The sequence below is a fragment of the Malus domestica genome, chromosome 13 (genome assembly GCF_042453785.1).
Source record: "Malus domestica chromosome 13, GDT2T_hap1".
In the NCBI taxonomy this organism is placed as follows: Eukaryota; Viridiplantae; Streptophyta; class Magnoliopsida; order Rosales; family Rosaceae; genus Malus; species Malus domestica.
The window spans coordinates 22,235,603-22,262,676 of NC_091673.1; the positions used below are offsets into that span (position 1 = coordinate 22,235,603).

The 27,074-nt window shown below is 37.7% G+C and overlaps 2 protein-coding genes across 3 annotated transcripts; both read left to right on the plus strand.

Moving 5' to 3' along the window:
* The first annotated feature begins 344 nt into the window (after window positions 1-344).
* LOC103425959 (protein transport protein SEC24 C-like) lies at window positions 345-20,431 on the plus strand. Its single transcript, XM_070810389.1, has 24 exons — window positions 345-1,460; window positions 2,210-2,440; window positions 2,663-2,737; window positions 2,837-2,935; window positions 4,285-4,396; window positions 4,710-4,837; window positions 5,267-5,386; window positions 6,480-6,560; window positions 7,900-7,977; window positions 8,145-8,237; window positions 9,199-9,253; window positions 9,894-9,970; window positions 16,619-16,690; window positions 16,848-16,931; window positions 17,170-17,289; window positions 17,395-17,463; window positions 17,779-17,856; window positions 18,078-18,216; window positions 18,538-18,702; window positions 18,953-19,101; window positions 19,178-19,357; window positions 19,599-19,687; window positions 19,823-19,854; window positions 19,947-20,431. The coding sequence occupies exons 1-24, from the start codon at window positions 705-707 to the stop codon at window positions 20,054-20,056; spliced, it is 3,192 nt and encodes a 1,063-aa protein (XP_070666490.1). The 5' UTR covers window positions 345-704; the 3' UTR covers window positions 20,057-20,431.
* Window positions 20,432-21,666: 1,235 nt separating this feature from the next.
* LOC103425916 (PHD finger protein ING1) lies at window positions 21,667-24,383 on the plus strand. Of its 2 annotated transcripts, none has more exons than XM_008364017.4 (7): window positions 21,667-22,090; window positions 22,683-22,754; window positions 22,934-23,121; window positions 23,235-23,295; window positions 23,467-23,566; window positions 23,854-24,007; window positions 24,095-24,383. In XM_008364017.4, the coding sequence occupies exons 1-7, from the start codon at window positions 22,063-22,065 to the stop codon at window positions 24,203-24,205; spliced, it is 714 nt and encodes a 237-aa protein (XP_008362239.1). In that variant the 5' UTR covers window positions 21,667-22,062; the 3' UTR covers window positions 24,206-24,383. The 2 variants fall into 2 exon arrangements, with proteins under 2 accessions (XP_008362239.1, XP_070666709.1); XM_070810608.1 differs by lacking the exon at window positions 21,667-22,090 and adding an exon at window positions 22,358-22,520.
* Window positions 24,384-27,074: the final 2,691 nt, after the last annotated feature.

Sequence of the window (27,074 nt, forward strand, 5' to 3'; positions counted from 1 at the left end):
TTATGATAAACTTATTTATAAAATTATTTATTTGATTTAAAATATTTAAAAATGAAATAAAACAAAAAATTAAAAGAAAAATTATTCTTATTCCAATTTTCCGACCCCCCTAACATTACCCTCTCTCATTTCTATGTCAAAACCTTAATCATTTTTTAGATTGGAAGTTTTAACTCTTATATATGTTATTTCTAATTGATTTGCATATTTTTGTAAAGAGAAAGGGTAATAATATATAATAGAATTGTTCTTATGAATTTAAAAAAAAAAATTGAATGAAATATCCTTAATTGGCTAACAGAAATAAATACATGGACTAAATTAGCCAAATAATATAATTGTTCTTATGAAATTTTTAAAAGAGATTGAATAAAATACCCTTAATTGGCTAACAGAAATAAACACAAGAACTAAATTAACCAAATAAAAAACACAGATCCTAAATTTGCCATGACGCGCGACCATTTTGACTTTTAAGCCAAAAAGAAACATATATTAAACATATATCGGTTTCCTTCCTTCCCGTAAGCCGTCGTAGAGGCGCAGAGAAAACAAAACATTTTCTGACTGAAGCCGCTGAACTGCTCAACTCAAGGTCCGTCGCGAGATCTCTCCGTTTGGGTCCAATCGGTGACGGAAGTCGTGTCGCCAAGACAGACGATCCAGATCGCGATTCCTCTCCGTTTGGGATCGTGCGATCCGGAATGCAGCCCCGCCCTGATCCATTAGCCGATAATATGCAGAATTTGAATCTTAATCGGCCGCCTTCCATGCCTAATTCTGCCCCTCCTAGACCATCCCCTTTCGGCCAACCGCCGCCTTTTCCTTCATCAGCCCCTCCTGCTGCTGCACCACCTCCTTTTTCACGGCCTGGCCCTCCCCCGGCTGCATTTGCAAGACCTACAGCACCAGCACCGCGATCGGGGGCCCCGCAACCAACATTATCCCCTGTCACCACCCCCGTAAAACCCTCCGGGCCGCCCGTTGGCCAGCCTTCATCTTTTCCGTCTCGACCGCCTCCTGTGGGTGGGGTAGCTACTGCGTCTGCGCCATCGCCAATTGGTCCAGTTTCGACGCCAGTGCCGGCATATCCTCGGCCAGGTCCTCAGAGCATGCCGCCGACGACTGCACCAGGTAGAATGATGAGTAATGGGCCGCCAATGTTTGGTTCCGGGGCTATGCCGGGTGGGCCTCGTTTCCCTCCGAGTGGAAATGCATCTCAACCACCTGTTGGGCATCCACCAGCAATGGCATGGGCACCACCAATGGGTCCTCCACGAACTCCAACCATGCACTCTGTGCTGGGTGGTCCAGCAGTTAGTGGCCCACCAGGTCCTACTGTTCAGCAGCCACCACCATTTTCAGCAGCACCGCCATTTCCAGCAGCACCTCAACCAATGCGGCCACCACCTCCAGGTTCTCCCTATGCCTCACAGACGTGGCAAGTGCAACAAGGACAGGTGAGTGATTTATATTCTTCTTAAATTATTATGGTATCAAATTTCATATTAATTTGAGTCAACTGATAGAATTGGACACTTACTGTATAAAGCTAAGGTATATTGCATACCGAAAAAGCGCCAAGGCGTAATGGCAATTATTATCTATTTTATGAGTAGTGATTGAAGGTTGAAACTTGTTTCCTTGCAAGAACAACATAAACCAATATAAGTTAACTGAAACTAGAATGATGTCTTTCCTCCTTCAGTACACATGATATATATTATCGCTTTGTAGCCGACCAAAGAAAAAAAGTGAACTTGCTGATAAGTGTGAGCAAATCAACACACACTAACCACTGTGGAAGCTTATCTTCATTATCCTCCACTCCGCCCTCGATTTAAGTAAAAGCACACTCTTTCTAGTGGATGCTTTCAAGTTTTTTGTTGACAGCTTGTATATAACAAAAGTACAATCACAATCCTTTTAAAATGTTAGTTATTTTCCTGTATTGTTATTTCTAAAACATTATGATTTAGTATGTTCAAGCATGGTGTTGTAATGTATAACCTTGTGTACTATTGTTTTCTTCTCTTTTGTTTTTCATTTAATTTATTAGGAAAATGCAATTATCAATTTCTTTTCTTTCTACCAATGCTTATGCAAATATGGTGGAACTTAGCGTTCTGATGGAGGAAAAAAGGATGAATGCATGAATTCGTTTCTTCTTACTTTGATTTGATTTCTGAAATTTTCTGAATGTCGGTAGGTGGCTCCACCTTCACATTTTCCGGGTTCTGCTCAACCACCTAGGATGTTTGGAATGCCACCCCCACCGTTATCAAATCAGTCCATGACTACTATCTCACCTGCTGGTCAAACTGGTACTCCTTTGGCTGGGTCATCCAAGATTGATCCCACTCAAATTCCTCGGCCTATACCAAGTTCATCGGTGCTCATTCATGAAACTCGTCAGGGCAATCAGGCAAATCCACCTCCGGTATTTATATATCCATAAACTTAAAAGAGTTTGATTACAATATTTGCTTTAGCTGTGTATCTTTAATACGTTTTTACTTCTGTACTCTCTTCTCTTTCTGGGTATGTAATTTCACTCTATTTTTGTTGCACATATTTATGCTGCAAAGTATGTTTAAGCATGGTGCAAAAACTGGATATTGTTTATCCCTTGCGTTCTTCTGATTGCTTTATTATTTTGAAGCCTGCTACAACTGATTATATTGTCAGAGACACTGGGAATTGCAGTCCACGATACATGAGGTGCACCATCAATCAGGTTTGGGTTTAACTTTCATGAATTGGCTATTTGTTATTGTGTTTGTTTCTACTTTAATAAAAGTTTAGTAATGTTATTATGTTTTTGTCAATTTACCAGATACCATGCACTGCTGATCTTTTAACAACATCAGGGATGCCGTTAGCTTTGTTGGTTGAACCTTTTGCCCTTCCTCATCCAAATGAGGAACCAATCCAAGTACTTAATGATTTCTCTTTTCCATATATGTGTGTGTGTTTATATATATATATATATTTTTTTTTTTTTTTTGAGAAAGAGATTATTTTGATGCAAACTAGGAAATAAAGCAACATAGAGCAACAGAAGTGGTCAAAAGAACCACTGGGAGTAGAGAAGAAAATGAAACCATAAAAGCTTAAAAAAAATTGTCACTCCCAAGCAGAAGTAAAGCACCGCACCTGCCGGTCTAGCCCAATATTAGTAAAAAGAACTATCTCTAAACTCTGGTCAACTCTAGCTTATATAATCCTCATCCAAAACAACTCGATCCCAATCCAACAAATCTTCAAATACCCTTTTTTCTTTACATCAAACCACCCCGAGCACAGTAAGAATGATGCAGCCCCACACAATCTAGCCCCTTTGCCCTTGAAAAAAATTCATATAGCTCTCACATGGAAAGAGAAGTTGGCCTTGGAATAACCCAGATTAGATCAGCCTTCTTATACAGCTTGAACCAAAGACCCATCATCACAGGGCAGTTGAGGAAGGTGTGATCCACCAGCTCATAATTTTCCTTGCAACCAACGAGGGGATAAACAGATGATTGATCTCCTTTGAACCATATCATTAGCATTCATCTTAACCTGAGCTACCAGCCAGGACAGCAACTTCACCTCAGAGGAAGCTCTGGATTTCCAAATCAGACAATAGACAACTTAGTTGTATCTTCTAACAATATGATAATTTATCAATCACTTTGTGAATCACAAATTCATTTCTGTTCTAATAAGAAACAGATTATTAGAATAGAAGATTCAATATCATTCTATGGAAATGAACAATTAGTCCACCAACAAAACAAAAAAAAGAACAAAACGCTGTTGTATCCTTCTAATCACTGCCAATTACACAGAAAATGCGGCTCCCTTATCTACAATGGAGAGTGAAATGGAATTTCCGTACGTATTGAGATCCACTATTCCATACAAATTGAGACCCACGAAGAAACCCAAAATACTCTTCTCACAATAAATCTGCCTTGTTTCCCAATTTACTTTTGTAAATTCTAGTATTTCTTTCTACCTGAAAAAAAAGGGAGAATATTATTGTTCATAACCCATGAAGATGCCCAAAACACTCTTCTTACAATAAATCTGTCTCGTCTCCCAATTTACTTTTGTAAATTCTAGAATTTCTTTCTACCTGAAAAAGAGGATAAGCTAATGCACAAACCTTCCACAATTCTTTTTCCTCTACTAAAAGCACAATGTTCTCTATAATTATAAATGACCAAAACTTCGATCAATTAAACAATCAGAATTTTCATTGAGCTATAATTTTAGTAATGAATTTTTTTGTTTTAGGTTGTGGATTTTGGTGAAAGTGGTCCCATTCGATGCTCTCGTTGCAAAGGCTACATAAATCCTTTTATGAAGTTCATTGACCAGGGCAGGAAATTCATTTGTAATCTTTGTGGTGAGGAAGATTTCTCTCTGTTTGGTGTTGTGCGTGATCTTTTCTTTCAGTTCATTTGGGATCTCAAAACTTTTTCAAAGCAATGCTTTTGTTTATTTTTCTTCTTCAAAGTGGTCCTGTTATTTTTTCATGTTTTGTTTTTCTTTTTCATCTTTTCAAGTTTCTGAATATTTCAGTAGGGCTGAGAGTATGTAATATACCATTCCTCTCTTGAAGGTCTCTACTGTGGTCTGTGGTGAAGGTGTAATCTATATGCACAGTGTCTATTTATGCAAAAGCAGTGATCCTACAATGTATGCCATTTCTTCTGCAGGATTTACCGATGAGACTCCCCGTGACTACCACTGCAATCTTGGTCCAGATGGTAGACGTAGAGATGCTGATGAGAGGCCTGAGCTATGTAGAGGAACAGTTGAATTTGTTGCTTCAAAAGAATACATGGTTAGTTGATTATGAGATCTGCAATTATAACTTCAGTAAGATTACCACGTTTGGAAACACCTCCTTTATTTTCTATTTTAACAAAAGCATGCAAGACCTTCCTGGCATGGTTGGCACTTGCCAATAATGGTTGTGTATATTTCCAACACATTCATGGACTTTTTGAAGTTAAAAAAAAATCCACTCTTTCACCCTCTCTCTCTCACACGCGCACACTGTTTTTCATCATTTATACAAGGTTTTGTTCATAACAGAAGTTTTTCTCTATTGGCTCCTCGTTGACAGTATCAGCTGTTTAAAATGTCATTTTAACCCCATTAGATGAGCTTGTTCCCATTTTTATTTTGGTAATGGATTTTAAACAATTGAACTAATCTTGCATTATTGACTAGAGTTACAGTTCTTTAATTATTTGGCTTTGTAACACAGGTCCGTGATCCCATGCCAGCTGTGTACTTCTTCCTCATTGATGTATCCATGAATGCCATTCAAATTGGTGCAACTGCTGCAGCTTGCAGTGCAATCAGTCAAGTTATTGCTGATCTTCCAGTGAGTTATTTTGTCTATATGCATAATGTTCCTGTTTTACTTTTCTTACAGCATGTGATTGTGCTGTGTTATTTAAATGATTTTTTTTTTTTTTTCAAAGAAGGGACACATGCAGTGAAGTTCATTGTATTTACGTCTAAGCATTATGAATAACAAATGCGAAGAAAGAGATGCATCAGGACGATATAAAGTTTTCCTGATATTGTGTGTCATACACGGATGATGTTTTAGATACGATCCATGATGCCAAACCCGACATCTGGGATTAAGGCTGAATTGAGCAAATACATTGATGAGTCTGGTGGAAAACATGAATCATTTCTAAATTTAGAATGGGAAAACTTAAACTTTTCCTGCCTATTTGCTCTGCTCTCATTGTTCACCAACTGCAATCACATAGTGCTTGTGACTTGTGAGAATGTTTGCAGGATTTGCTGTTCTTGAACTTTCATGATTAAATCTAATAATTGGTTCTTGTTTTCTCCTATTCTCTTTGGAGATTCTGAAAGGATAAGACTAAACCTGTGTGGTAAAGTCATACAGGAGTTCACTGTGAGCACTGCATTTAAGTATCTCATGTGTTTTTGTTAGAAACTCCAAAGAAATATCCTCCCTCGCAGCTTTTGTTGGCCTTGAGTTTGGAATCATATTGTTTCTTTGTTTACTTAAATTGCATTTTGATTGACAGGCTGTTGAACTAATAAGCAAAAATATGAGTTTACCTCAATAGCTATTTACTAATACGTTCCTAATATTGACGAGAATTTATGTGACCAACCAATCTCATTAGACTATGGAAAAGACAAAGGATATAATGGTGATGATTAAATATTAGCTAGAGTTCATTTGCTTCCTCATTTACTTGCACATTTTCATTCTTTATGACCTCTGCCCTGTTTTGACAAGATATACGTATCTGTGTGCTTGCATGCATATATTTTTATGAGAATGCTTGTGTGCAAGTGAAATTGTGAATGCATGCTAATTGCTCAATTCATTTTCCCAATGCCTGCAGTAATTGGTTATACTTTCAATGAAACAATATCAGCCAGAATTTTAGATGAGTCAGGCGTTGATATATTTATTATTGCAGGAAGGTCCTCGGACAATGGTGGGAATTGCAACATTTGATTCAACGATCCATTTTTACAATTTGAAACGTGCATTGCAGCAGGTCAATATAATTTTTATTTCTCTTTTTGTTTTAGTAATGCATTTATTATATATATATATATATATAATCAGTTATTAAAGTTGAAGAGCATAGAATGAACTCTGATACATATGCAGTCTACTGTGAAATCTACAAATTATTTGCATAAAAATCTGCGTGCTTCTTACTTCTCTGTGTATGAAATTAAATGTGACTTTTGATGCCTTTGTTTTCGACATGTTGCCTTTGTGATGAGTGAATGATTTTGTAACTTGGAATGTCCACATATACTATGTACTATAGGTGATACTTGGAAATACTATGTACTATAGGTGATACTTGGAAATAGAAATTTATATCAAAGAGGTGGGGGACCTTGATGTTGGTTTTATTCTTTTAGACAGATTGGGTGAAAAGAGATTGTTGCATTCATGAGTAGACTATAGGAAATGATCCAAATGGAGTTTTTTTCAATGAATGAATTTGATTACTTTGGGGATATATATATATATATATATATATATGTATGTATGTATGTATGTATGTATGTATGTATATATGTAGACTATAGGAAATGATCCAAACGGGGTTTTTTTCAATGAATGAATTTGATTACTTTGGGTGTGTATATATATATATATATATATATATATATATATTCCTTCTTTGTTGAGTGAATATTATGCTTAATGCCAGTGTCATCTCAGAGTGCTGATATTTATAGGTGATTATAGTGAAAGAACCGGGATGTGTACGAAGTTATGAACTAATAGATTTTTAATCAAAGTGAACCATGCGTCAACAGAAGCACATACTATAAAACCAAAGATTTGGTAGGATGAAAGGTGCTCAAGGAGCAAATTGAAACTTGGTGAAATTATAGGTAGTAAAATCAGAGTGGAAGAAGAGTGATGAGAAAACTATAGATTTGCTAGTGAGTAATACTTGGATGCTTTCTTTACAATAAATGATGTGTTGCTTTACACCTATCATATTCTGCAGAGTTAGAATTCTTTCTCTTAGCATCAATTTTTCTTATACCTAGAGGAAGTTGATGACAAGTTCTAGGTATATGGATCTGGGAGCATGCCCTTTAAAATTCCAGTGAGTAGATGAAGATAATTTTTGCTACTAGTAGCAGTTTCAATCGTCACTCTAATTTTTCCATTTCTGATTTGTAGCCAAATTGTTTTCCTTTTTTATTTTTATTTTTCTAACCATCTGAGTTTAATTGTATGAATTATTTTCCTTTTACAAGATTTGGCTAAATAACCATTAATTTTTATGGCCCTGGCTTCTATTTTTTGCCAAACAATTATTTTTAAAGGGTCTCACACTGTGGTCCAATATATGTTTGCAGCCTTTGATGCTTATTGTTCCTGATGTGCAAGATGTTTACACTCCTCTGGAGACTGACGTAGTTGTCCAGCTTTCTGAGGTCAGCAGCTGTTATTTTTTCCCTTTTGTGAAATGTACTGAGTAGTTGTGCAGTCTTTGAACTGTTGATAAAACAACAATCAGCCATATGTCAGTCTGGCATCTTAATTATTAAATTTCTACATGCCTCTTATTAAATTTAGATTTTCTTTTGTTGTGGATTCTTAGTGCCACCAACATTTGGAGCAATTGTTGGAAAGTATTCCAACCATGTTTCAAAACAGTAAAATTGCTGAATCAGCCTTTGGTGCAGCAATCAAGGTATGTCGTATCGTGTGACACTGTTGTGTATACTGAACTTTTATGGTGGTTGCGGTTGCTATTCCATTTTTAAATACAGAACTTCAGGTGCAAATGGATATGAATTCATGAAACATGTGATGAATAGATGTGCTATGCATAATATGCTTGACGTTGACACTATGAAGCTCTATACCAACTACTATGAGTGGATTGTACATGTCATTTTTGTTCATCTAGTTCTTTGTAGGTTTCCTTGTCTGAAGCTGAGTATAATGAGAAAGGCAAGAAGATATTTGATGCTTTAATAGTTGAATAACCCAAGGCAAAGAATAAACTCGTAAGAATTAATATGATGGCTAAAAAATTCCAGATAATTAATCTATGCTCATTCTTTTGCATGCAAAGTCTAAGTGATTTTTGGAATAATATTTATTAAATACAAGTAATCAAATAACCTTTTGGCGTAGATGCTTCCATGACCTAGCTGACTGGATCAAAGTTTTGTTCTTTCCAAATACTGATCAACTTTCCTATTGTTCCTCATTTTGTGGTGAACATGCCAATCTATAAGTGATAATGCATGACGAGCTTTGAGGAGAGATTAATGGAGCTGGTGTCATATGTGGTATCCTGACTGGTTTGGCTATCAATTGCTTTACTTCCTGTCTAAACACCCTTCTTAGATAGATATCAGTCAAAACTTAGATTGGAGTCCTTGGATTTCAATAGTTGCCAGACCAACACGCACAGTTAACCCATTATTTGAGCTTTTAAACCTTCCATTAGTGTTTAAAAATGACAAATCTCTTTTCTGCTGGTCGTTGAACGCTAGACCTAAGGCATTAATCTGCCGTGCTGCATTCATCTTGATGGTCTAGTCTAGCAACAGAATAATTAATACTCTATGATTTGCACATATTTTTTATATACATATTGATGTTTAAATGCATTGTTCATTTTTATTTTCTTCCTTGCCTAGGCTGCTTTCTTGGCAATTAAGAGTACTGGAGGGAAACTTTTGGTGTTTCAGTCAGGCAAGCTCATATCCATATATCTACTTATGGTGCATCCTTTGTGGTTTCCTTTTCCTTTATAAACACGTTCGTATATTATTGCAAGCAAAGAATGAAAAACAACATGCTTGAGGCTGCGGTTGCTTCATATCATAGACAAAACAAAGGACTGAGATCTGTTAAAGGATCTTAAGAGAGTGGAGAATTGCATAAACATTAGTAGTTTCGTAAGAGAAATTTTGGAAAATGCATATTTGTTTCGTGTAGTTTCAGTCACTATTATTACCTTGTTCTTATTTTGTAAAGATAAACAACCTATCTAGTCAGGAATGAGAATATTAACCTACATATATTTCAAAGTTGTTGATGTTCCTAGTGATCATGTAAGCTTTTTCTTTGGGATAACTTGTTCATTTCATGCTATCAGTCAACTTGAATTCCAGCTAAATGACAAAGATATTTACTTGTATCATTATTTATCCTGTATACCTTTTTTTGGTTGGCATCCTGTATATCTTTTATAGACCTTTTTTTTGTGTGTGTGAAATCTACTAAAGAATTTGTATGCATGTCCATTTTCGCATTTGCATCTTCCTTTTCTTTTACAGGATATACCTGATTTATTGGCATCTGAGTGTACTAATGTTTATGTTGTCTGCAGTGTTGGCATCAACTGGAATTGGAGCACTCTCTGCTAGAGAAGCTGAAGGAAGAGCTAATATATCTTCAGCTGATAAGGTACGAATACCCTCTAGATTTGTTATTGTACGCCATTTGGGTGGTTTAGATCAGTGGTCCTGTAACCCAGTTACTATTAAGAAAAAAGCTCATTACATCCTTGAGGTCACAAAATGAAATTATTAAGGAATTGAACTCATGGTTATGAAAAGCCCAATAACCAAATGCCTATTTCCTTATGAACGTCTGTGCTGGTATTTTCTTTTAGGACACAGTTATTTCTTTAGTGAAATCTGAAATGCTCATTTACAGCTATGAGGCAAAGCCCACTCTACAGAAAGGACAAAGAAAACCACAATTCTTGCTCCATTATCTCTCATTTGAAATATATGTTACATTAATCTGAATAGGAAAAGTTAATTCATAGTTATGTATCTCAAAAGATGAGAAAATACTAAATGATTATTTACAAAAATTATTTTTGTAATTCATGTTGACAAACCGAGCTATAAAGGATATGTATGAAGGAGCAAAGACTGCCGTAAGAACTCATGAAGGACAAACCGAAAGCTTTCCCATAACTGTAGGATTACATCAAGGCTCATCCTTAAGTCCTTACCTTTTTGCGTTGGTAATGGATGAGTTAACAGGACATATTCAAGATGATATTCCTTGGTGTATGCTTTTCGCAGACGATATAGTGTTGATAGATGAAACTCAGGAAGGGGTAAATGCAAAGCTTAACCTTTGGAGAGAAGTGTTGGAATCTAAAGGTCTTCGCCTAAGCCGATCAAAGACAGAATATATGGAGTGCAAGTTCAGTGCAAATGGAGGCCAAAACGAGTTAGGGGTGAGGATCGGAGATCAAGAAATACCAAAGAGCGACCGTTTTCGTTACCTAGGATCTATCTTGCAAAAGAACGGAGAATTAGATGGAGATCTCAACCATAGAATACAAGCTGGATGGATGAAGTGGAAGAGTGCATCTGGCGTGTTGTGTGACCGCCGTATGCCACTGAAGCTCAAGGGAAAATTTTATAGGACGGCAATAAGGCCGGCGATGCTGTATGGCACAGAATGTTGGGCGGTGAAGCATCAACACGTACACAAAATGGGTGTAGCGGAGATGAGGATGCTTCGTTGGATGTGTGGGCACACGAGAAAGGATAAGATTAGGAATGAGGATATCCGGGGTAAAGTAGGAGTAGCCGAAATTGAAGGAAAGATGAGAGAAAATCGGTTACGGTGGTTTGGACATGTGCAAAGAAGGCCTACTGACGCTCCGATTAGAAGATGCGACTATGGGACAGAGGTTCAGGGCCGAAGGGGTAGAGGAAGACCTAGGAAAACTTTGGAAGAAACTCTAAGAAAAGACTTAGAGTACTTGGATCTAACGAAGGACATGACACAGGACCGAGCACAATGGCGTTCTAAGATTCATATAGCCGATCCCACTCAGTGACTTGGATTTTCGAAGTCTCCAACCGAGAAGTTTTCCTCACTCGGAAAATTAAGGGAACACTACCCCAACCTACATGCTCCACTCAGAAAGCTTCAACATACAAGCTTCAACAAAAGAAAATTCAAAGAACTTAGCGAAGAAGGCTTTGGTGTATTTAACACAATACGTTGAAATGAAGAAAAACTTATTTATTGATATCCCCGATAAGCTACAAATATGTACATATACATGAGTCAAAATAAACAAACAAGATGGAGCCTTCACAAAGGTTGCTTAGGAGAAGTCTCAGCAGTCGGTAGAGCCTCAGAAAGAGAAGGCATCGGAGGGGGATCATTCGGAGCCTCAGTACTGGACAGAACCCTAGAAGGAGGAGGCATCAGAGGTTGATCATTTGGAGCTTCATTACGCGTTACAGCCCCAGAAGACGAAGGCAATAAATGCCTTTGGAACAAACCCACAAATCTCTGATGATCAAGTAAAACCTGACCATCAGTTTCCTTCATCTGGTCAAGCTTCCTCTTCATGTTTGTAGCATAGTCATGTGCGAGCCGGTGCAACTGTTTATTCTCATGCTTGAGCCCTCTAATCTCCTGTTTGAGACTCATCACTTCGGCCGCCAATGATTCAACTTGGCGGGTTCGAGCAAATAGGCGTTGGGCCATATTAGACACAGAACCTGCACACTGAACACTGAGAGCCAGCGAATCCTTAACAGCTAACTCATCAGACCGTTTGGAAAGTAGTCTGTTATCTTTGGGAGTGAGAAGGTTCCTGGCCACCACCGCAGCGGTCATATCATTCTTCATCACGGAATCCCCAACGGTAAGAGGACCAGTAGGGGAGACGAAGGATGGGCGCCATATGTTGTCGGGAGAAGGCGGGGCTGCCTCTTCAACAAGGTTCAAGTCAAAACGACGGTCGGAGGGGCCAGACATTTTCAAAGGTGTTGAAGAGAGAAGAGGTCGGACAAATCAAAATCTTAGAAGTGCAAGAATGGAGCTTCTACTGGTGGAGATTCAAGTGTGCTTTGGAACTTAATGCTAGCCCCTATAAAAAGCTGCACTCGACGGAGCTTCAGACATCGAAGAGGCGCCTGCTCAGAAATCGAAGAGGCGTTTGCTTTCTCAAAAGCTGGGCTGCTTAGAGACCACGAGGGTTGATCGCATAAATCGAAGAGGTGTTTGCTTTCTCAAAAGTTGGGCTGCTCAAAGACCACGAAAGTCGATCTCAGAAATCGAAGAGGCGCTCGCTTTCTCAAAAGCTGGGCTCCTCAGAGACCACGAGGGCTGATCTCAGAAATCGAAGAGGCACCTACTTTTCCAGCCTTGTCAGCACCTGTCACACGCACACTCAGCTTTGCGGAAATTATGGGTATTCTGTCGAAGACTTCTGGGGAAGTAGAAAACACATGAATCTTACTGTCCAATCACCCACTTCCCACACGCAACAATAGCTCATGGGTACCACAGATAACTTTGCCAAAGTTCTCTGCCAAAGTTGAGCACGTGAAGCTTGCAGCTCCCACTACATCGCTCTGACCAAGAAGGGTAAAAGAATAGCAAAGAAACAGCACTAACAAAGTTTAGACCCATAAATTTTGAAGGTCTAGCTACCATATTATTACCCACAAGGGTAAAGGAACAGTACCACTGCTGGATAATTGGAAAGTCCCTGTGTGTCAACCTCTGTGCCTCGTGGCAAGGTAGACTAGCAAACATGCCCAACCTTTACTCACATTCGAGAAAACACTCCCAATAAGATTGCTTGCTCCAAAATCGATGAGGCACCGTCCTCCGAATCTCGAGAGCCAGACTCCCAACATGACTACTTTCTCAAAAATCGAAGAGAGGGTAAAGGAACAGTACCATTGCTGGATAATTGGAAAGTCCCTGTGTGTCAACCTCTGTGCTTCGTGGCAAGGTAGACTAGCAAACATGCCCAACCTTTACTCACATTCGAGAAAACACTCCCAACAAGATTGCTTGCTCCAAAATCGAAGAGGCACCGCCCTCCGAATCTCGAGAGCCAGACTCCCAACATGATTACTTTCTAAAAAATCGAAGAGACTGCTCCCCGAATCTCAAGAGCCAGACCCCCAACATGATTGCTTTCTCAAAAATCGAAGAGGCATCGTTCTCCGAATCAATCGAAGAGGCGCTCGCTTTCTCAAAAGCTGGGCTGCTCAGAGACCACGAGGGCCGATCTCAGAAATCGAAGAGGCACCTACTTTTCTAGCCTTGTCAGCACCTGTCACACGCACACTCAGCTTTGCGGAAATTATGGGCATTCTGTCGAAGACTTCTGGTGAAGTAGAAAGCACATGAATCTTACTGTTCAATCACCCACTTCCCACACGCAACAATAGCTCATGGGTACCACAGATAACTTTGCCAAAGTCTCTGCCAAAGTTGAGCACGTGAAGCTTGCAGCTCCCACTACATCGCTCTGACCAAGAAAGGTAAAAGAATAGCAAAGAAACAGCATTAACAAAGTTTAGACACATAAATTTTGAAGGTCTAGCTACCATATTATTACCCACAAGGGTAAAGGCACAGTACCACTGCTGGATAATTGGAAAGTCCCTGTGTGTCAACCTCCGTGCTTCGTGGCAAGGTAGACTAGCAAACATGCCCAACCTTTACTCACATCCGAGAAAATACTCCCAACAAGATTGCTTACTCCAAAATCGAAGAGGCACCGCCCTCCGAATCTCGAGAGCCAGACTCCCAACATGATTACTTTCTCAAAAATCGAAGAGACACTGCTCCCCGAATCTCGAGAGCCAGACCCCCAGCATGATTGCTTTCTCAAAAATCGAAGAAGCATCGTTCTCCGAATCTCGAGAGCCAGATACCACATACCACTTTTCAAAGTGCTCTGACAGAGTTAAAACATGTGAAGCTGGCAGCCCCCACTACCGTGCTATGACCAAGCAGGGTAAAGGAATAACATTACTACTTGTTGTTAGGGAGACTCCTATATATGTCGACCTCCATCCCCAACGGACAGGCAGACCTGCAAAAATGCTCAACCCTTCCTCATATCTGAGAGGGCACTCCCAACGAAGCCTTTCGAAATATTCTGCTTTCTTTCCCCCCGATAATACCTCTGCAAACAAGCTATACTAGAGCAAGAATATCTCATATCATCAGGGCTAAAAGCAAGAGTATCTCATATCATGCTTTTTCCCTGTCTTTTCCTTTGGCCTTGTTTTTACCTGCAAGACAAGGAGAAAGAGAGCAATCAGTCAGCACTTGAAATCAAGCTCCCAGCCAGGAACTGACTGCCTGGAACCCCTTACCTGATTACTTACCTGACATTGCTCTCGAGTACTCATCTTCAATAGCTTATGTTTCCAGGGAAGATACCGCATCTGCTTGAGGAACAGATAGGGCAAGTGCGAAGGATACAAGGAAGCATGTGGAGACAAGCGGAACAGCACACGTGCCGATACTTCCATTACTCTGTCAAAAGCAAAAGTATCCCATATCAGCAGGGTCGAACGTACTCTAGATTTGATGGACTTGTTTTGACCCTCAAATTCTTCAGTCGGCCTTATACTCTGGAGGAAACCAGAAAACCCTCCAGCTCAGTTCAAGAATAAGCCTGTGGAAAGTTACTTCTTCAAAAGCAAAAGTATCCCATATCATCTCTTCTCATTTTTCTTCTCTTTATCCTTCATGCTGCTGCAAGATGGGGAGAAGGTGAACAATCAGCCGGAGCTCTGATTGCTTACCTTGTCTGTCACCTCTTTCAGCAGATTCCCTAGCTCGGCGACTTGGGGGACTCCTACTACATGGTTTGTATCGCGCTTGACCAAGCCTGAAACTACAAGTAAGCTTCAAGTGAAATTGATACATTACCTTGTGCATCTCCACCAGTTAAAGATACCACCCCTGGATGGAGGAAGAGTACTTCCAGAGAAGCTGCCACATCTACCTATGAGACAGATAAGGCAAGTCAAGATGATACCACACTCCGATACTTAGAAGTTTCGTGATTACGAGATCATTCTCCCACAATATTTCCTAATGTCATTTGTACTCTAATGTCATTTGTACTAAATCATTCACTTGTACTCACTAAAGGAGAGCTTGAACCTATGTACTTGTGTAAACCCTTCACAATTAATGAGAACTCTTCTATTCCGTGGACGTAGCCAATCTGGGTGAACCACGTACATCTTGTGTTTGCTTTCCTATATCTATCCATTTATATACTTATCCACACTAATGATCGGAGCAATCTAGCGAAGATCACAAAAAGCGACCGTTTTCGCTACCTAGGATCTATCTTGCAAGAGAACGGAGAATTAGATGGAGATCTCAACCATAGAATACGAGCTGGAGGGATGAAGTGTAAGAGTGCATCCGGCATGTTGTGTGACCGTCGTAGGCCACTGAAGCTCAAGGGAAAACTTTATAGGACGGCAATAAGGCCAGCGATGTTGTATGACACAGAATGTTGGGCGGTGAAACATCAACACGTACACAAAATGGGTGTAGCGGAGATGAGGATGCTTCGTGGGATGTGTGGGCACACGAGAAAGGATAAGATTGAGAATGAGGATATCCGAGGTAAAGTAGGAGTAGCCGAAATTGAAGGAAAGATGAGAGAAAATCGGTTCCGGTGATTTGGACATGTGCAAAGAAGGCCGACTGACGCTCTGGTTCGAAGATGTGACTACGGGACAGAGGTTCAGGGCCGAAGGAGTAGAGGAAGACCTAGGAAAACTTTGGAAGAGACTCTAAGAAAAGGCTTAGAGTACTTGGATCTAACGGAGGACATGACACAAAACCGAGCGCAATGGCGTTCTAGGATTCATATAGCCGACCCCACTTAGTGGGAAAAGGCTTTGTTGTTGTTGTTGTTGTTGTTGCATGTTGACATATTAAATCAGGAAGCCCTCATGTCTAGCTCTTACTTTCATTGGATTTTGTTCCCGCCTATAAGATCTTGCTTTTCGATTACAGATATTCAATGAATATGAAATACAGCTTTTCTTGAATTTCTGAACCCCAAGATTTGGAAAATTAGGTGGACATGCAGATGCACTTGGATAATTATTACAAAAGAAATTGACATATCAGGTCTTTGTATACTGTGTTAAAGATGATTTGCATAATGCTATGTGGCCATAACTATCATCCATTGAATTATACTCTCTGTTGAGCAGTCGATTCTTTTGATTGTCTTGGTAGTCTTGGTATTATGTTTTGTTTGTATAAACTTTAATTGCATTTCAGGAGCCCCATAAATTACTCCAACCAGCTGACAAAACTTTAAGGACAATGGCAGTTGAATTTGCTGAATATCAGGTTAGTCTTTTACTAATTATTTCCCCTTATGGTCAGTTAACATATTTATGACACTTCTATACTGACTGAGATTATTAGTGGTAATTAACAAGTTGTTAAGCATAATTTATTTGGGTGATTATTTTTTTAATTTTTATTTTTGCCTAAAATGTTCCAGGTTTGTGTCGACTTATTTATCACTACCCAGTCATACATAGACATTGCTTCTGTCTCTGTCATCCCAAGAACAACTGGAGGGCAGGTACTAATGAATTTGCTTCTATCACTTCCCATACATCTGGCATGAAATTTCAACTTGTTGTCATTTTGGTTGAGGGTTTTCTCTTATGAATTTTCTAATTTTGTCATTTTTTCTTATTTCTAATCTACATATCCACCATCTAAAATAAATCTGTGTTGTCAGATTTGAGAAGCATCTGCCACTTGTAACTATAGATCATTTACACACAGTCGTCTAACTATTTGGGTTATCATTTCAGGTTTACTATTATTATCCCTTCTCAGCTGTCTCTGATCCTGCAAAGCTCTACAACGATCTTAAATGGAATGTCACAAGGCCTCAAGGTTTTGAGGCGGTGATGCGTGTAAGATGCTGCCAGGTAAGTTTCATTGAACAGCCTCTTTCTCCTATTTTAGCTGATGACTGGTTATTGTTCTCTCAATAGATTATTCTAGCAGGATAAGTTTGTTTTCATCATTTTCAGGGTATCCAAGTTCAAGAGTACCATGGAAGCTTTTGCAAACGTATTCCTACGGATGTTGACCTACCTGGGGTTTGTACATTTTCTACAAAATCCCTTACTACCAACACATCAGACTATTTTTTCTTACTTATCATATATCTTCCATGGAAGTTAAAATCCCCCAACCCCTGGTTGTGTTGACAGACAATGGTAGTAAAATCAAGATTTTTCAATCTGAAAGAAAATTAGTCTTGATGCTCAATCATAGCTCCTTTGTCTAGTTTTCAGTTTTCTGGTTTTCATTTTCCTCTCTACGTATCTCCTTTCTTTTCCTTTTTCGTTGTGCCTTCAAAAGAGTGACAGTGGCTCTTATATAAATCATGACTGATCCCTTCTGTCATGCAGATTGACTGTGACAAAACTATTATGGTGACCTTAAAACATGATGATAAATTACAGGATGGCTCAGAATGTGGTTTCCAGGTAAAATTTAAATTTTCTGTTCTCCCCTACCAAATGCAGTAGTTGTGAATATGTCTTTTGATCTTTTTCTTGAATATTTACTACTAATCTGATGACGACACCTATCTCTGCAGCTGCATGTTTCATTGTTTAGTCATATATATATATATATATATATATTTTGTTTTTTTTGTTTTTTATATGCTTCGTTATAAATTAATTATACTATTTTTGTTATCCAGTGTGCCGTTTTATACACAACTGTGTATGGCCAACGGAGAATTCGAGTTGCAACTTTATCTCTGCCATGCACAAGTATGCTAAGTAATCTGTTCCGTGCTGCTGATTTGGACGCTCAATTTGCATGTTTCATGAAGCAAGGTATTCAATTATATGCTGTTCTTCTTTGTTGCTTTCTTTCTTTATGCTCATTTTCCCTGTTTGTAATTATTGTTTTCTCAATTAAACCCAGGCACTTAAATCTGTGAATTTTATTATGAAAACATTGCCTTTAACTTCTCTTTAATTTTTCACATCTGGTAGTTTGAAATGCAGATGTATAATTCTCTTTCTTTGCGTTCCTTTTCACTTTCTGCATCCTGCCAACATATTATTTATTACGATTGCAGTTTGTTAGTACATTCTGTCTAATTGAATTTGGATGAATTCTGACAATAAGTCCTGTTTAAATGTTGTGTATAGCGGCAATCGAAATCCCTTCAAGTCCCCTCTTGCGTGTACGGGAACAAGTGACAAATCTGTGCATCAGTAGTCTGCTTTCATATCGTAAATTTTGTGCTACTGTATCATCTTCTGGACAGCTTATTCTTCCGGAGGCACTGAAGCTCCTGCCTCTATACACCCTTGGTATATTATTTCTGCTTATTTATTAATTACTATCTTAAATTTGTTTTGTTGCTTAACTATATCTAAAGTGAATTATAAAAAGGTATAATGCATAATAGATATGATAAAGGATTTCTGTTCTGATTGATAAAATACCAAGGGAAAGGCATGCCTCTTCCATTGTGGAAATATATTGCACAGAATCTTCACTTAGCTTCTTAGAGATTTTGTACATATATTGATACATTTGATGTTCGTGTTTGTTTTTCAGCATTAATCAAAAGTACGGGGCTACGGACTGATGGAAAAATAGATGAGCGGTCCTTCTGGATCAATCATGTTTCTTCCCTTTCTGTTCCTTTGGCAGTTCCATTGGTGTACCCCAGAATGGTGGCTATTCATGACTTCGAATCAAAAAAGGTGCGTAATTTAGCTTCTTGTTCAACTCTTTGAGGTATGCATTTCATAATCACTGGTAGCTTCCATCAATGAACAGGACGGTGATGAGTCTCTAATTCCTCCGGTGATTCCGCTTTCTAGCGAACATGTGAGTGACGAGGGAATTTATCTTCTCGAGAATGGCGAGGACTGTTTAATATATATTGGGAACTTGGTGGATTCTAGAATTTTGCAACAACTGTTTGGAATCGCCTCTGCTGATGAACTTCCTACTCAGGTAGCCTTATCATTTATCTCTTTGGTTTCTTATCTTCTGCCCGACATAATTGTAAATTACAATTGCCAACTTTTTCTCTTGGGACCTGTTTTGTTTCACTAGAATGAGAGGGCTGGATGCTTACAATGGTATATGATCCTTGAGATTTTGATGTTTAAAATGTAAATGGTGTATGATCTTTTAGATTTTGATAAATGAGGGTGCATGAGTTGACTTCATTCTCTTGGACTCTTTCGGGCAGTTTGTGCTACAGTGGTATGACAATCCATTATCGAAGAAGCTGAATGATGTGGTAAATGAAATACGGCGCCAGAGATGTTCCTACCTTCGGTACGACTGATTATTTTTCGTTAGTGATTCCTTGTTCGTGATGAAGAAATAAGTTGCAGCGTTTGAATTCAGGTTTTGATGTTTTCACCTAAAATACCAAACCAATGATTTCTAATTTGTCATATTTTTGTGCAGCTTAAAGTTATGCAAGAAAGGAGACCCATCAGGTAATGAACGAGACAACTACCTCTTACGAAGTGGATGGTTTATATATTATTTATAGTTCTTTCATTAGGTATTGAATTATCTTTCCCTGCAGGAACATTGTTTTTCTCATATATGGTCGAAGACCAGAGTCCGAATGGCCCCACCTATGTTGAGTTTCTGGTACACGTCCATCGGCAAATACAGATAAAAATGGTGTCATAACTGCTTACGCCTCTTTGGTTTGAATTACAAGTTTTGAGCCAGCTTCTTGATAGAGTACACATGGATTCAACGGATAGAGGAAAAATTAGACGCTTGCTATGCACACATACTCGGGGATCATCCCGCAAAGTATGCATACGTGAAGAGCGAGCAGAGCTGAGTTTTGCTATGATAGGTCCGTAGGAAGACACTACTGTTAATAAATACAAAGCGTATTTCTGTATTTAAGTTGCCCCGACTCGAATTCTTTTCTCGACATCTCCCTTTTCCATTTATTTATACACACTGAAAATAATCCTTGTAAGGTTTATGGTGGGAGAAAGAAAGATGTATAAACAGGTTGGTTGTAACTTGTACTACAAAATGTTTGAACTACTTTTTATTGTTTTTAATTTTTTTTTTTTGGGAACAAAGATTCTACTTTTGTAGTTGAACTGGTTACCTTTTTTGTTATAAGTCGTCCAAAAGCTAGTTACTTTCCACTTATAACATAGTTGATCACTTTCCATTGTGGAATAACACTGCAAGTTTTGAGGATTTTGTTTTTTTCTTATTCAAGCGATAATAGGAGGGGGGAGAATCGAACACGACACTTCTGGGGCAAAAATAGTCTACCATTTGATTTACATTAACTTTTAGGATTTAACTCTCGAAAATTCAGAATGTAAAAATTTAAATTCTAAGCAAATATATGCCAGTCGTTAGTAAAAAGAAAAGAATGAAAAAAAAAAATCAATTCGAATCTATAGGTAATTAAAACTAAACAAGACCCATAAACAAATTCAAAGAGTCTGTTTTTCCGTCTAAATAGCATATCTCGTGTTTAAAACTCAAATCCTCTTACTAGCATATGTCTGAAAAGCACTTGTTTTTGCATCTTTATTGGTAACATATTTTCCAGGGCTCCTGTAAAGACTATTTGATAAGTATTTTTTCAAAAAAAAAAAAAAAACGCTTTTATTTTTTTATTTTATTTGAACAATCGATATTATTTACACTAAGAATAACTCTACCTCTAAAAAATACGCTGGCACTCAGCCCATTTAATCCACTCAATGAATAGTGATTGACTCCAATGAACAGTAATTGGCCAAATGCATCTCCACCCCTAAAAAATGTGCTGGCACAAATGCATCTTCATCCCCACAAAATGCGCTGGCACCTAGCCCATTTAAAATATTATTAATTTTTTTTATAAAATAATAATAAAAAATTTAGTTATGATTTGAGATATGATTGTTAACCAATCTTGTCACGCCACGTGTCATTATCCAAAAGTACTATTTTGTGGATAGATTTCTGATAAGATTTTCAATCAATCCCGATACGCCATATGTCACTATCTGTTTACAATAATTTAGCCAAGATTTTGATCAAATTTTCAACCTTGTCGTGCCATGTGTCATTATCCGAACGTACTATTTTATAAATAGATTTCCGATAAGATTTCCAACCAATCCTGACGCACCACATATCACTATCTATTTACAATAATTTAGGCAAGATTTCGATAAGATTTTCAACAAATCACGTAATGCCATGTGGCATTGTCCAAAACCTTATCTTTTCTTTTTTTTGTCCATATAAACTCGACATCCATCCTCATTCATACACCAAACTCAATAATTCTTTTTTAGCTCAGAATCATTCTTCATCTTTTTTAGCCATGAATGTGAACTTAGCCTCACAAAACATTATTATTATTTTTATTATGGTGAGTCAATTAAAATTTTAAAGTTCTAGTAACACTTTATTATTATTATTATTATTTTGGTGAGTCAATTATCATTAGTTGTATTATTTATTTATTTTTTCTTCAAATCATCCATCGTGTCGGATGGTATTAGAAACTTTGCAAACTTGCTCTCGGTACGCTCCATCGCCATCTTCTTCCGTAATATTAGGGTTCACGGAGAGGGGGAAAACAACTGCAATCAGTCTATTAGGGTTCGGGTTTTGGAGCTATAACCAGAACTTTCGTACCCATTTGCCTCAATTTCATCACCATGTCTTTCCTTGAAGAATTTAACGCCAGTAATCTCTCTCTCTCTCTCTCTAATTTTACTGTCTTAGCATAACTCTCTTTGAATTTCAGCTTCAATTTGATTTTATGCAATTGAGAACCAATCAATTATATTACTTTGTCAGATAATTATTTTCTGTATCAATAAAGTGAATTGGGCTTCAATTTTTGTGTGTGATAAAATGGTTTATTTTTGTTTAATTTCAAGGTTTTAATCTTTTGTGGGATACAAAAACTTGGTTTGGAGGTTGAAGAAAATGTTCAGAAACCCAAATTAACGAAAACAAACCAACACATCAAATTAACGTGAATAACAGTTTTAAACATACAGCATCATGAAATTTCGTCTGAAAGACTTGGAATCCGGAGGCAGTAAGGAATCGAATAACACGACTGTTATCCAAGGAACTTCAAATCTCTGGCTCTCTTTTACAATTCAAAGTAATGCTTTCACTGCACATCTTCATAAAATGTCTCATTCGTTGTTTTCCAAACCCTCTGAAATCTATGCTGAAAATATGAGTGAATGCAAATTATCAGTACGAATAGGAGAGGAACTTTTCATAGATGTCTCTCTCTCATTTTCTGTTTTCACTTTCACAGATTTGGAATCTCTGCCTAATATTTTGGCTAAGAATTATTCGGTGATGCGCACTCTGGATCAAAGTTTACAAGGTATGCTCTTGCTTACTTTCTGGTTGGCGATAACTTCTAATAGAATTGTCTCCCGAATTTTTCATATTTTACTTTTATTGGTGTATTCTTTTCATTAATATAGAATATGGAAACCTGTCAAAGTAAAATGCTTTGTGGCGGTTGTCAAGTAAAATGTTGTTTCTTATGTATATGAACAGATATCCAGAGACAAAATGAACAACGCTGCGAACAAGAAATTGAGGACATAAAGCGCGAAATTAAGTCTGGGAATATTACACCTGATACTTCCCTTATTAGATTCTCAGATGAGGCTCTTGATGAGCAGAAGCACAGCATTGGGATTGCAGACGAAAAGGTTCTTTTGGCTGTACGGGCATATGATCTGGTACATGGAGCTGCATCTTGCCCTATACATACTGCACTAGGTTGTTTTTCCAGGTTTTAGAGTTTTTTTTTATATCTCTGAATATTTATTTGAAATTCTGTAATAATGTTCAGGTGGATACGCACATACAACAACTTGATCAGTACTTGAAAACTTTTGAGGAAGAGCTGCGTGGTACTCTACTGTTATTATTTTTCCACCTTGTCAAGTCTTTGAATTTTGCAGTTTATACTATAGGGTTCAAGTCTTTTATTTTACAGTTAAGATTACCATATGAGGACATAATTATTTCTTCCTTAGGCATGTATTTTCCCTAATTTTGTTTGTTGAATTGGTTTATGGCAGAAAGAGATAGCGCTGCTGCGAGTGCGTTGCCTGCTCCAAGTCCCGATAGTGGTGCAAAATCTGGAAAGAGTAGTGAAGGTGGTAGAGGAGGGCGTAAGAAGTATCTACCTATTCTTAATGTTTCATTTATTATATTCTTTTGAGTTGATTTTCTGATTTCATGCTTCTACCTTCCTCTTAGCTATAATTAAACACTTCTAGAGAGCATCCATGTTTGAATTATAGATGCTCGACACTAGAGCTCTTTTTACTATTAACTGCGGGGTTTTGAAACTACTTTCCTGCCTTCATGTTTTGGGAATGTTTCGTTGGCATGAAATGTGAAGTATATATGTTCTCATTTTGTTCTCTCTGGAACCTAGTGATGCTTTTTTTTTTCTTTTCCAGAACAAGACTAGCAACGGCCGCGGCAGCAGCAGCAATTGCATCTGTCAATCCTACAGCTATGGATTTAGATATACCAGTGGATCCAAATGAACCCACGTACTGTTTATGCAACCAAGTTAGCTATGGGGAGATGGTTGCATGCGAGAACCCCAATGTATGCAATTTTCCCCTATTCTATATTTTCTCTTGTTTAAAAGTCTTTTCAACTTTATTACCTAATTTTAGTTTTTTCCTCCAACAGTGCAAGATAGAGTGGTTCCATTTTGGGTGTGTTGGTCTGAAGGACAAACCAAGAGGAAAGTGGTATTGTACAGATTGTGCTGCATTGAAACCTCGCCGGAAAGGCAAATGATTATGCCGAGTACTTGTTACAGGAACCATGTTGTAGTCAGTGATCTTTAGTCTAGCGCCCCAGTGGTACTAATTGTTTTGATATGAAATTACTGGTCTTGGAAACCATTTCTAATCATACTCTCTAGTTTAGGAAGTCAGTAATTATGGACCAATAAGAATAGAGTTTTTATTTAAAATATTGATAATTAATGTTAGGAAGTTCTTTCTGACTCCATAGTTTTAGGAGTACATAGAAGAATCCCTATCCTAAGAATTACTCAAAAAAATTTGTCCGTGCGTTGTGCGAAATTAGAAATTGTATGAAAGAGGCATAAAGGATTGCTTCCTCATTTTCTTTCTTTCGTTACTGAGGATCATCCAGGGTTTTTTCCAGAACACCAAGATTTGCTTTCAGAAATTAAAATGTCATGTCCAGCCAACCTTTAGGGTTATTTTTAAGACGAGCGATCCCAATAGTAAAGCATTCATGACTGCTACATATGGAATATAAGATTGCATTGGAACATCCAAAATAGCACCTTTCCTATAATAAGGGCCAACCACAAGAGGATAGGATATTGTTTATCTGTAAACCAATTCATCAAAACATAAAATGTTGATTCCATTCCAATGGAAATCAAAATACCAGAACATACCTCCGTTCGCCACTATTGACAACCAACCATTTGAGCACTGCCTTGATTTGGTGCCCAACATGAATCGCTTTGGGCTGACTACAATTCCATTTGCCGGCACCGGTTGTCCTTGCTCTGGTAATTTAATTCACTAATTCTTTCTTTTGTTTTTTTATTGCTGATAAAATTCGGGTTGTATTGATGGTTAATCTTAGTTTTAATGTTCAAAAGTTTTAATCTTTTGTTTCTTTAAATTGATTATTGCATATGAGTGCCAGAGTCATTGCAGATTCCACATTTCTCCTATCTCTCATGGCTTTGTATTTGGCCGTAAGCATCGATCCAAAGAGCATAGTGAAAAAGGTGGGATCGATTCTTACGGCCAAATATAGAGCCATAAGAGATATGAGAAATGTAGGATTTGCAGTGACTCTGGCACTCATCTGCAATAATCAATTTAAAGAAACAAAAGATTAAAACTTTTGAAGATTAAAACTAGGTTAACCATAATACAACCCCAATTTTATCAGCAATAAAAAAACGAAAGAATTAGTGAATTAAATTACCAGCAGGGATGACCAGTGTCGGCAAATGAAATGGAGTTAGCTGAAAGCGATTCATGTCGGGCACCAAACCAAGGCAGTGCTTAAATGGCTGGTTGGTAGTAGCGGCGGACGAAGTGTGTTTGGTATTTTAATTTCCATTGGAATGGAATCAACATTCTATGTTTTGATGAATTGGGTTACAGATAAACAATATCCTATCCTCTTGTGGCTGGCCCTTATTATAGGAAAGGTGCTATTTTGGATGTTCCAATATGGAAATTTACCATTGCAAGCTTATATTCCATCTTAGCGGTCATGAATGTTTGCCTATTGAGATTGCTTGCCTTAAAAATAACCCTGAAAGTTGGCTGGGACGTGGCATTTCAATTTCTGAAAGAAAATCTTGGTGTTTTGGAAAAACCCTGGACGATCCTCAGTAAGGAAAGAAAGAAAATGAGGAATCAATCCTTTATGCCCGTTTCATACAATTTCTAATTTCGCGTATCCCTCCTATGTAGGGAAAGAAGACTAAAAGTACTATTCACGTAAGTAATATGAATATTTTTCTCTTTTCATTCGAGCAATATTATACCTAAGTACGAGTAGGAGGGTAGCATAGTGCTTTACCTAAATTAGAGTATATTGCTCTAGTCAAATCAGATATGTGATTGTCTAAGTTTGCATATAGTGAGATTCTATCATGTAAACGGTCTCTATCATCTTATATGTATGACCGGAGAAATAGACAAAAAATGTACGACCAGTTAGACTTAGGGATGGACAACGGTTATGGCGGGTGGGTAACCGCGGTTATTTACCTATAACCGTTTATGTTCATACCCGAATAACCGTTTACCCGTTGGGTAATTGCATAAACGATTATACCCATACCCATAACTGTTTATAAACGGTTAACCATACCCATAACCGTATACACATTTAACCATAACTATTTACCCATTTAACCATAACCATTTACCCGTTTTTGAACCCGTTTATCTTTTTTTTTACTCATTTACCCCTTTTTTCACTTGTCTACATTTTTTTTAACAACTTGAAAATTACAAAAGAAAAATTTGTCATAATTTTCGTTTTCTGACAATCAAACATCGTTATAGGTACATTTAGCATGCATTTCCCTATTTTAATTATTTAAGTCCTCGTACAATTCCAATAATTAAAATAATAGTTTACGAATGATATTTTTCTGCTACACCCAAGCAAGTCTTTAATTATAATCCATATGATTACAAAGTAAAGCTTCTAAAAACAAATAGTAGTCATTATCTTGAATACTAGATGATTCAAAGCTCCAAAATATTTCGAAACTAAACACTTTCGAACACTAATGCTTTAGCACGTTCAATCACAAAGTCTTCGACTTGTTGTCACCAAAAGAGGCCTACAAAATAAATGTCTAAATTGAATTAGTATTCCATTTAGGAACACCGACACCAATTAGCATGAATCCAGCAGAGGTAAGTGATCACAGAAGGTTTACATTGTACACTCAGTTATTAGAAAGAAAAAAAAAGCAAACAAAAGCGATCCTTAGTCCTCCTCTCTAATATATATATATATATATATATATATATATATATATATATCTTAGCACCTACAAAGGGAAGGTCCTCGTCAACATCGCATCGTAGTGGTACACAATATCTTCTATTTTCTTTCTGAATGTACATTAGCACCTACAAAGGGA

Bases quoted from the DNA above. Each gene is read 5' to 3' on its own strand.
- LOC103425959 (XM_070810389.1), top strand. From the start codon at position 705: ATGCAGCCCCGCCCTGATCCATTAGCCGATAATATGCAGAATTTGAAT. The intron at 9,254-9,893 runs GCAAGCTCATAT...TGTTGTCTGCAG, and splicing joins ACTTTTGGTGTTTCAGTCAG to TGTTGGCATCAACTGGAATT. The intron at 16,932-17,169 runs GTACTAATGAAT...TTATCATTTCAG, and splicing joins CAAGAACAACTGGAGGGCAG to GTTTACTATTATTATCCCTT.
- LOC103425916 (XM_070810608.1), top strand. From the start codon at position 22,415: ATGAAATTTCGTCTGAAAGACTTGGAATCCGGAGGCAGTAAGGAATCG. The intron at 22,755-22,933 runs GTATGCTCTTGC...GTATATGAACAG, and splicing joins TCTGGATCAAAGTTTACAAG to ATATCCAGAGACAAAATGAA. The intron at 24,008-24,094 runs GTATGCAATTTT...TTCCTCCAACAG, and splicing joins TTGCATGCGAGAACCCCAAT to TGCAAGATAGAGTGGTTCCA.